The sequence below is a fragment of the Poecilia formosa genome, unplaced genomic scaffold (genome assembly GCF_000485575.1).
Source record: "Poecilia formosa unplaced genomic scaffold, Poecilia_formosa-5.1.2 Scaffold297, whole genome shotgun sequence".
Lineage (NCBI taxonomy): Eukaryota > Metazoa > Chordata > Actinopteri > Cyprinodontiformes > Poeciliidae > Poecilia > Poecilia formosa.
The window spans coordinates 819,259-829,216 of NW_006800236.1; the positions used below are offsets into that span (position 1 = coordinate 819,259).

General features: G+C 42.6%; 2 protein-coding genes across 3 annotated transcripts; one reads left to right on the plus strand and one right to left on the minus strand.

Annotated features, from left to right (window-relative positions):
- Positions 1-312: 312 nt before the first annotated feature.
- On the minus strand, positions 313-6,567 carry atg13 (ATG13 autophagy related 13 homolog (S. cerevisiae)). 2 transcript variants are annotated; one of them, XM_007572259.2, is made up of 18 exons: positions 6,398-6,567; positions 5,345-5,425; positions 5,098-5,178; positions 4,860-4,979; positions 4,711-4,757; positions 4,498-4,638; positions 4,372-4,412; positions 4,194-4,290; positions 4,008-4,115; positions 3,833-3,926; positions 3,617-3,715; positions 3,229-3,297; positions 2,795-2,892; positions 2,574-2,715; positions 2,401-2,478; positions 2,181-2,288; positions 1,858-1,986; positions 313-1,310 (listed from the first exon to the last, which is right to left on the minus strand). In XM_007572259.2, the coding sequence occupies exons 2-18, from the start codon at positions 5,411-5,413 to the stop codon at positions 1,233-1,235; spliced, it is 1,599 nt and encodes a 532-aa protein (XP_007572321.1). In that variant the 5' UTR covers positions 5,414-5,425; positions 6,398-6,567; the 3' UTR covers positions 313-1,232. The 2 variants fall into 2 exon arrangements, with proteins under 2 accessions (XP_007572321.1, XP_007572322.1); XM_007572260.2 differs by lacking the exon at positions 3,617-3,715.
- Positions 6,568-6,825: 258 nt separating this feature from the next.
- Positions 6,826-9,932, plus strand: harbi1 (harbinger transposase derived 1). Its single transcript, XM_007572261.2, has 7 exons — positions 6,826-6,895; positions 8,053-8,218; positions 8,322-8,524; positions 8,595-8,682; positions 9,097-9,301; positions 9,379-9,554; positions 9,624-9,932. The coding sequence occupies exons 2-7, from the start codon at positions 8,054-8,056 to the stop codon at positions 9,822-9,824; spliced, it is 1,038 nt and encodes a 345-aa protein (XP_007572323.1). The 5' UTR covers positions 6,826-6,895; position 8,053; the 3' UTR covers positions 9,825-9,932.
- The last annotated feature ends 26 nt before the right edge of the window (positions 9,933-9,958 follow it).

Here is a 9,958-nt window from a genome sequence, read left to right on the forward strand (position 1 = left end):
AGCTTAAATTTACACATAACCTTAAAAACATTAGTTTCACAGTACTTATGTAAAATGATCATGTAACAATTCAGATCCTGCTCCCTGAATAGTTACCAGAGATTTTATGTAACCTTTTTAATTTGTATGCATAGACTTTTAAAAAAACATGCTACATTTACTTCTGGAGTTCAAGTTACTTCAGAAGTGTTGGCGCAATTTTGTTTGTCCGGTCAGAAATGGTAACTTTACCCCTGTGTAGTAATCATCCACTGTTTAATTAGAAAAGGATTTGAGTTCATTTCGAGCTAAAACAGAAGAAAAGAAGCACAGTAAACAGAGCAGCCATGCTTTATTAGGACATCTACGTCAACAGAATGCTTTAAATCAAAGCTTTCAACCAACTCGACCATAAATGCTGTGGGCAGCTGGGAATTCTTTATCCTTTTTACATATTTCACACAATATACATGAATGTGTTGGAACGGTTCTTAATTTAGTCCCAATGCAAGCAGCCTGGGGCCAATCGGAGCTTCGGGGAGGTTATGTTCGAGCTGATTCCAGGGTACCTGTTGGGTGTTTATTTCCATCTCTGAGTGAACAGGTTGAGCTTTGCGGCTGCAGTCTGACATGTGGGCTCTGCTCACAGAGAAACTGCAGCTTCTTCACTGTCAAATGTGTCTGGGGTTCATCTGGTACAATTCACAGTGGCCGTTTAAATCCTCAGACCAGCTGGGAACGCCAAGCTCTGCACAACGAATGAGTCTTTTCATTTATAAGAAAAACACAGTGAGACGATGCTCTGCAGGGTTATGAGCAACCTCCAGAAAAAAAAAACCCTTTTTAGACATGTTAAAAATCTGTTTTTTTTTTTGTTTTTTTTTTACATTTAAAGGTTAAGAGAAAGAGAGAAAAGATTTATAACGAGGGCATTACTACCAGAATCTGTCCGTGGATTTGCATGGCTGCCCCATGATCGTTTGACTACAAGAGCAGAATTATGCAACACATAAATTAAAGCTGTCGGTTTGATCGCAGCCACCAGACGGCGATGGCAAGTGAGCCAGTGTCACCAGATATTACAGTATTTACAGTGAAGCAGACTATAAGTGAACAGGTAAGAAGTTTTCAGACACAAACAGCCTTAAACATGATGTATTCTGAGCAATTCTCACACGACACACACAGGGACCTCCGCCCCCCTTCTGATGAATTCAGCTTTTAGTCGCAGGTTGACTTTTCCTTCACTCGTCCTACTGAAGCATGTCCACAAACGCGTCAAATTCGTCGATGTTCTTCTCATACACGCGCAGTTTCTCCGGCAGAGAGTCCTGCAAACGAACCAGCTCACATCAGTCCTTTGTTTAATGTTCTTTAACTAAAAATGTAGCGCAAAATTATGATGGCGTATCAGGGCCACTGCAGTTAGAAGAAAGGTTCATCTCTGAAATTTTTCGAGAAAAAAAAAAAAGGTGGCGTTTTTTTGAACTTCAAAAGCGAAAAGTTTGCTAGAAAATAAGACATTTTGAGATTAATCTGAGATGTAGATCTAGAAATAAAAGTTTCAAAAGTCAAAATTTTGACTTTTTCCCAAGAAAATTTCTGGGATCTCAAAATATTTCACATTCAAATTTTCCGTTTTTTTATTATTTTTTTATTTTATTTCTGAGACGAGTCAAAAAAGATTTCAGTGTTTTTTTTTTTTGTTTGTTTTTTTTTTAATATTGAAACTCAAATTTCCACGTTTTTTTTCTAGAAAATGTCCAGCTTTTTGGTAGAAATAAACTTTATTGTTTTTCTTTATTGTTTTTTCATAACAATCTACAATGGCCCCAACACGCCATCAGACAAAACGAAAGGGGAAGAGGACGCCTTTACCAGGTCGTCAGCCATCGACTGGGAGCTGGTGTGCAGCGAGAGGCTGGCCAGCTGCGGAGGGTTCTGAAACTCTCGGTAGAAAGTGCCCAGATCCATCGGCAAAAGGTCGTCTTTAGAGAAAGCTGGACGCTGCACACAGGGACAGATTAAAAAAAATAAAAAATCAGACCATGATTAGCATCTTTCTCCTTCAATGTTATGTCTGTACTGCCGAATGAATAACATAAAAATATGGGATTCAACATATTAATTCAAAACTGGTCACTTCACTCAGTTGTTTGTGTGTTTTATGCTGATAGTTTTTGAAGTCCGAAACCACTCACAAAGTCGACCATGACGAAGTCGTCCTGCGGTCCCGATCCGTCCGAGCCCTGAGAGTGAAGGCTGGCCTGCAGGGGCGACTGGGAAGGAGGAGAGTCAGGAGGACGCACCTGACCGCAAAAAAACACACACACACACACGCACACAAACGGTCACCTCCCAGCAGCAGGACGCACGAGCCTAAAGATGCTGAGGTACGTGTTAAAAACCAGATCAGGTCACCATGGGATCGTTCTCCTCAGAGTCCAGGCCACGAGGAGCAAACGCAGCGAATGGGAGATCCAGACTGGCAGCTGTGATCTACACAGGCAAACAAACAAAAAAAAAACTTACTTTTACCAACTTTCATGGAGAGGACGGTGAGAGGAGACCGGGTGTCGTGTCACATTAATTACCTGAGTGTTGGGTTTATTCACAAAAGCCCCGACCTTCCTGGTGAACGCGTTGAGGGACTCCACCGGGTCAGAGGGAGAGACGCTCCTCCTCCCATCGTCCCTTCTTCCCTCACCACTCTGCAGCAGGCCGTCTTCATCGCCACTGTTAGGCAGCACCGCAAGAGTTTTTCTTAGCGATATTTTCCAAATGAAACTGAAGATGCTGGTGTGAAGGAACGTACCTGCTGCTCGGTGTGTTTGGAGCGTTTTCTACGGTCAGATGGACATCCGCTCCATGAGGAGGCTGAGCCGGAACCAGAACGTTCCCGCCTTCTTTCACCTGGGAGAGAGAACTTCACTGAACAGAAGCCGAGGGACTCGAGCACTGACCCCAGAATGAGAGTTTGTGCTTAAGTTTGGGGTTTCCAAAATTTGGCCCTTTGATGCTTATTTGGAATAAAGGTAAAATGATTTCTGATGTGATTTTCTGACAATAGAAAGTGTTGATTACAACACAAAATGTAAATCTTTTTTTACAACCAGGCTCTTATAACGAGTAGGGCCTCGTCTATCCAGAGACTTCTACTGAAAAATCTATATTACTGCACCCATGTCAGGTTTTGTCTAATTTATTAAACTTGGCTAAATATAGAAAGTAGTACTTTGTGCTAGGTACCTGGTTTGTGTTGAACTCAGCAGCTCCTCCTGTAGGTGCAGGCTGGTAGGACAACCTGGAAGCATAGAGCTACAGAGACAAAAAAAAAACAACAGGAAATAATAACCAAGTAGCAAACACTAAGGTTCCTGTTGGTGCCGAAGGGATGTGAGAAGGTGTGTGTCAAGCATTATGAGTCAACTACGTTGCGACAAGTGACAGCAAACCACAACAAACTTAAGCTAAGGGGATGCAAAAACTCTGCTCTAAGCTAGCTGCAAGGATTCCAGAGGTCAAGCGATGGAGAAGGTTGTGATGAACACAGAACTAGAGAGGCGAAGTCTGGAGGGTGAGCTTCAGCACTTCTCACACAAAAAAAACACACCGTCAAACACCACTAAAGACTCACATTGTGAGTGACAAGTCCTGGAGCCAATGGGAGCTGGAGACTGTCCAGCGGGAGGGGCTTGGACAGTTTGGAAGGGGACGGACTCAGAGTGCAGACACACTGAGTCCACGTGAACAACAAAAGTTAAAGGAAACGGACGAGAAAACGAGAGAAGAGAGTGAAGTGATGATCAGGAGTGAGAGTCGACAAAGAGAGAGAGGAGGAGTGTGGGCTCACCTGAGAGGGAGGGGAGGTGGAGAAGGAGGTGGTGCAGACCTCCTGAGAGTCCTGAACTCCAGCAAACGCTCCGCCGTCGTCCTCATCCGGGGCTCTGAAGACGCACAGACAGGAAGTGGATTCGTCGAAGCGCAGGAAGCCAGAGGACGACTCAGAAGCAACCACGAAGGCCTACCTGTAGTTGCAGGGCTGCCCCATTGTGATTGGACGCTGATTGCCGCAGGGCGCGTCCACAAAGTGATCCACGATGATTCCCATGATGGGAGCCGACCGTTCAAACTGCCTGCAGAGGAAATCCAGACTGTCGTTAGCCCGCTGAGCTGAAGGACGGACTGAGCTGCAGTGGCAACGTGCTGGTCACCTGCTGGACATGAACGCCAGGTTGGTGCGGTAGGCACATGACAGCGTTACCGTGCCAACCGGGGTGCCGACAACACCAACGCGCACCGTTTGGAAACCTTGGTTAAAAAAAAAGAAAACAAACATTGATTGACAGACCAAGGATAATCACACATTAAACAGACCAGAACTAAAGTTACCTTCTCCTAATCCACCCAGCTGAACTTCCCCAAAGTAGATCCTACACAGGAGACAACAATTAGATGGACATCTTAGTTTTTATATGGCTGAATTCAAGAGATCGGCGTCGGCGCTGATCAGGACACCTGTACAATATGACGTAGTCGTGGCCCTGCTTTCTGGACAGCTTATAGGCTGGAGTCACTCTGGTGATGGCCAGCAGAGATTTTAGGAGGACAGACAGCCGGTTATAGACAGTGTACGACACTTTAATGTCCTTATCGCACCTGCAGGAGAGCCAGAAATCACGCAGGTTAAACGTGAAACGGTAGCTAAGCTGGAGCTGAAACGCTGCTTACTTCTCGTTCATCTCCAGGCACCAAGTCTCTAACTCCATGGAGTCTCCCTGAGCAATGAAGACGGAGACAAAACAGGATGAATTTAGCAACAAAAACTAACTCTCCTGGGTTATGAGGAGCTGAAACTAAAGAGACTTTCTGAGTTCTACCTCTGAGGTCTTTAGGGAGATCTCCACACACATGGATCGGCCAATGCCTGGAAGCTGGCCGGCCAGCGCCTTCTTGGCCTCATGAGTGACCTCTGGGATGTCTTTGATGGCCAAGTTGAACTAAACAGAATGTGGAACGGGGGGAAGGGGAATGCTTCACATCAGAAGACCAACAAGAGGTATGAAATGATAAAAAATAAAAAAAATAAAAAACTAAAACGGAGCTTTAGTTTTTTACCCAATCTGAGCCAGTGGGCGACGAAGACGAGCGAGTGCAGATCTTCTCCCCCAGGCGAGCCTGAACGATCACCTGAACAGTCTACAGATAAACACAAACAGAGGTGTGGGAATGAATCTGGAGAAAGTCACTGAAAATAGGGATGCGGAGGTCTAAATGGATGGTACAAAAAATCTGGAAAACTTTTGGAACAAGTGAAAAAGCCTTTAGATACAACATAAACGCAAGCCTTAGGCTGCCCTCTGACCTTTAAGGCAAAAAACTTGATGAACTTGTCCAAGTCTTTCTTATCCTGTGGACTCAGGTCACCGTCCATGTTGTCACGACCCTGCGGATCACAGGAGACACAATCTATTAGGAAATTTTTCTACATCATTCATTTAAAAAAAAAAAAAAGAAGTTATTTATATAAATGTATAAGAATGTGAAATACTTAAAAAATAATGTGAAAAGTAAGTCATAAATCAATCTTTAAACAACACAAAGACCTTTACATAACCCATAAACTTTACAACCAAGTGTCAAATACGAGTAATGTTAAGGTGAAAACATAGAAAAGTAAGATAAACACACACAAAAGTATTGCAAAAATAAAAGCTGAAAATATTCCAATCTAAATTAATAGAATGTTAACAGTAAAAAAGCAAATCATGTAATTACAAATATATTACATTTTTAATACACAAAACTAGATGCACAGATAATGAAATGCAAAACCAAATGTACATTTTTGGATTTTCCACCATTTGTTCTATGCTCATCATGCTTAATCATAAGTGTTATCAAAATAACTAAATTAGGTGCAAAACTTAGCTTTTTGCTGTAAAAAGCATCCAAAAATGTTGAACTACTTAAGCCACAAGCCAAAGTTTGACCTACATAAACAATGTTCACTTAAAGCTAATTTTGCTGCGTACTAATTTATTGTATTTCTAAATTAAATGAATGTAGAGAGAAAGTGTTTGACAAAACAGCGACATCCGTTGTTTACAAAGGCAGCTTTTAAACCTTACACAATCCTTAGTTCTGGAAAACAAATGGGGCCTCCACGCTTATTAGAAATAAACCTGATTAAATATAGAGGTCATTCATAGTACAAAGACTGACTGCAACATTTTATCATCTACAGCGTCTGTTATATGAAAATGAAAACATAACAGGAGGATTTCTGGAATAATTACTGCTTGTTTTCCTGACAGAATAGTGAGTCACTGCTATACCAGCGTTAGCATGCTGCTAATGCTAGCTGACTGGCTGAATAACGAGGGCTTTGTAAAGCGATAAAAACACCGAAACTTACATTAGCCGTTTCCTTAGCGATGGGCGTTCAATATTATAGACATGAGCTTAAGCACATAACAGAATTAGTATTTTCTATAAACATTCATAGGCCATTTTCGGACACACATAACGTCAGCAGCTGCTGTGCCACTTTTCTGTTTATCTTCTCCATGTCGACGTGTTTATGTAGCAGCAATCTCCAACTCGCACTTTCGCTACGTCCGTCTTCTGTAATATTTATTCACTTGAACAGCTGAAAAAAAAAATAAAAAATATATATATATATATATATATATATTATATTAAGTGCCGTGTGCAGAAATTGCACTGAGTACTACTTTAGAAATATAAACGTCTTTGTAAATAAATACATGTGGAAATAAATAATTAGGCTGTTAAAAATCTAAATATATCACATTTCAAACACACGCAGATGATGTGTCGAATCTGCGATTGGATACCGCAAACGAAGTTTCCTTTGGCTTATTTTGGTTGCCAGATGCTAGCTTATCTGAAGGTAAACTGTGGTTTTTAAAGGTATTGAAAAGGCTTAGAGGTTGACTTGAAGTCACCTAGTTTCACCGAGTCTGCAGAGTTGTTAGGCGGACCATATTGAGCTGAGATTAGACCCAATGGAACGAAGCTAGCTAAAAACTAGATAGAAAATTGGGTTAGCACTTGTGTTTATGTTATGCTATGTTGAGCCTCTTTAGGCTTAACAAAGCTTTTCTTTGCCTGTTTAAAAAGCACATATCACGATGTTAATGCTGTATTGTACCAAAATGAATGCATATGCGTCATGCATACATTTAAAGCGTATTGAACAACGTAGAATCACGAGAAAGCCTTAATGGAGCTTCCTGAAGAGAAATAGCTAACCCAGACACAGTACCTGCAAAAGTATTCACACTCTTTGAACTTCACATTTTGACACATTAGAGCCACAAGCTTCGCAGGATTTTGGGGGGGATTTTCTGTGGTAGACCAGACAAAGTAGTGCCTAGTTGTAAAACAGAAGAAAAATTATGCCTGGTGTTCAGTTTGCAAGTGTTTTGAGTTATGTCTTAACTGTCTTTTTATGTTTAGAGACCCAATGTTCACAGATTTTTATCAGAATTTAGGCTTGGACTTTTACTAGGACATTCTAATGCATGTATATACTTTGATTTAAACCATGTTTAGCTTCATTGTTGTGCTGGAAGGTGAACCTCCTGTCCAGTCTCAAGTAATTTCAACCCTTAAATAGAAGATCTCACCTTCCCTGTGTCTGCTGAAGAAAGGCAGCCCCACAGCATGCTGCTACCACCACCGTGTTTCCTTGTGGTCAATGTGACGAAGATACCAGTGCGGTGTTACTTTACTGTCTCACACAGCTTTTTGCATTTTGCCCAAAAAAGTTATGTTTTGGCCTTATCTGTGTCACATGTTGTCTTTTTGACATTTTTATTTCAATTATAAAAATAAATTTTTCCTTTTCATTTTACTTATTATTGTTGATTTTTTTTTTTTTTTGTCTTTCCTTGTAACCTGTTAGTGCATGGTAACACAAATGCTTAAAACTAGTTTCTTCTGCAGGAGAACTGAAAATGACTCATCAATGTTTCACAAAGATATTTCAGTTGGCACAAAATGAACATTTTCTGCATGGTGCTTCTTCTTCTTCTTTTCCCTCAGCATGGCCATCCCTATAGCCATCTTAGACTGTGATCTTCTTCTGCACGGGCGAGGCCATAAGACTCTGGAGCGCTTTGACCTGGACACCGTTTCAAACAGCGTTCTCCTCTCAAACTTTGGCTTTCCAAGAGACTTCATCCTGTATCTGGTGGAATTACTCAGAGAGGTGTGCACTTAGTAATCATTACTTTATAAAGATTTCCGTCTTAAAAGGAAGTGATGTTTCCAGTTCCCATTTTGCGCCACCTCTCGTAATTTCCATTCGGCAGACTCTTTCCAGGAGAACCCTGAGATCCAGAGCAATCAGTCCCGAGGTTCAGGTGTTGGCAGCGTTGGGCTTCTATACGTCTGGCTCGTTCCAGACGTCCATGGGGGATATAATAGGGATCAGCCAGGCGTCCATGTCCAGATGTGTGACCAATGTGACTAAAGCTCTGGTGGAGAAAGCGCCACAGTTCATCACTTTCAACAGGTACATATGTTACACATTGATTTAACACTCACCACCTTTATGGGAAATCTTAAACATGCTGTTCAAACAGAGACCCGTCCAACAGAGAGTACTCCTTCGAGGAGTTTCAGAGGGTGGCAGGATTTCCAGGAGTCCTTGGCGTTCTCGACTGTGTCCAGGTTAGCTGATCAAAACAAAAGACTCTCATCTTCACTTTTTTTTTTTTAGCAATGCCTGGAAAATTGTGTCTTATAGAAAAGATGGGCACAAAGTAGGGGATAACTGTAAAGCAGCAGGAGAGCAAGCTTTAGAGTGGTTTAAGTGTGATTTGCCTTTTATAGTCAGCTACCTGAGCTATGCTCTATATTCAGTTATTCTCAATATACGGATGCATCTAAAAAATTACAGTATGAAAGAATTCAATTTTTGTTCTTTTTTTCATTTCAGAAATTGAAATTCACATATTATATAGATTCACGACACAGAAAGAAGGGTCAAACATAAAAAGATAATTGCTAAAGAAGCTGGGTTTTCACTCAATGCAAAATTCAGAATAAAGTAGGTGGAAGTTTGTCTTAACCCTTCCTCAACAGGTGGCCATCAAAGCCCCGAACAGCGATGCCTCCACTTATGTGAACAAGAAGGGCTTTCACTCCATAGCCTGCCAGCTGGTCTGCAACGCCCGGGGGCTTTTACTCAGCGCTGAAACGTGGCCCGGTGGCCTGCAGGACACCAAGATTCTGCAGAGGTCAGCCATTTTCAAACAGCTGCAGGACAACGAGGAGGGCTGGCTGCTGGGTGAGGCGCGCTCCCAGGAGCAGTCGCGCGTTTGACTTTCAGAGGTCCGACGGTAACGGGGGTCTGCTCTTTGAAAGGCGACGGACGTTATCCTTTGAAGAAGTGGCTGATGACGCCGGTGGAGAGCCCAGGAACGGCTGGAGAGTTTCAGTATAACCTGGCCCACACCATGACGCACGAGATAGTGGACAGAACTTTCAGGGCCATTCAGACCAGATTCAGATGTTTAGACGGCATCAAAGGGAACCTGCAGGTATGGTTTTAATAAAGCCTCCATATTCCTGCGTAAGCAAAATGACATAAGGTTTCTCTCCATCATCAGTATTCTCCTGAGAGGAGCTCATCCATCCTCCTGGCCTGCTGCGTTCTGCACAACGCCTCGCTGCATTCCGGCCTGGACGCCTGGACTCTGGAGAGGACGGAGCCACTGGAGCAGCCCAAGGGCCCCGAGCAGACGCTGGAGGAGCGGGACAGCGAGGCGGAGGAGCTCCGGAAACACATCATACTGAAACACTTCAGCTAGAGACTTAGCCACAGAGGACAGAGACCAGAAAAAGACTGGATGGATGGATGGATGGATGGATGGATGGATGGATGGATGGATGGATGGATGGATGGATGGATGGATGGATGGATGGATGGATGGATGGATGGATG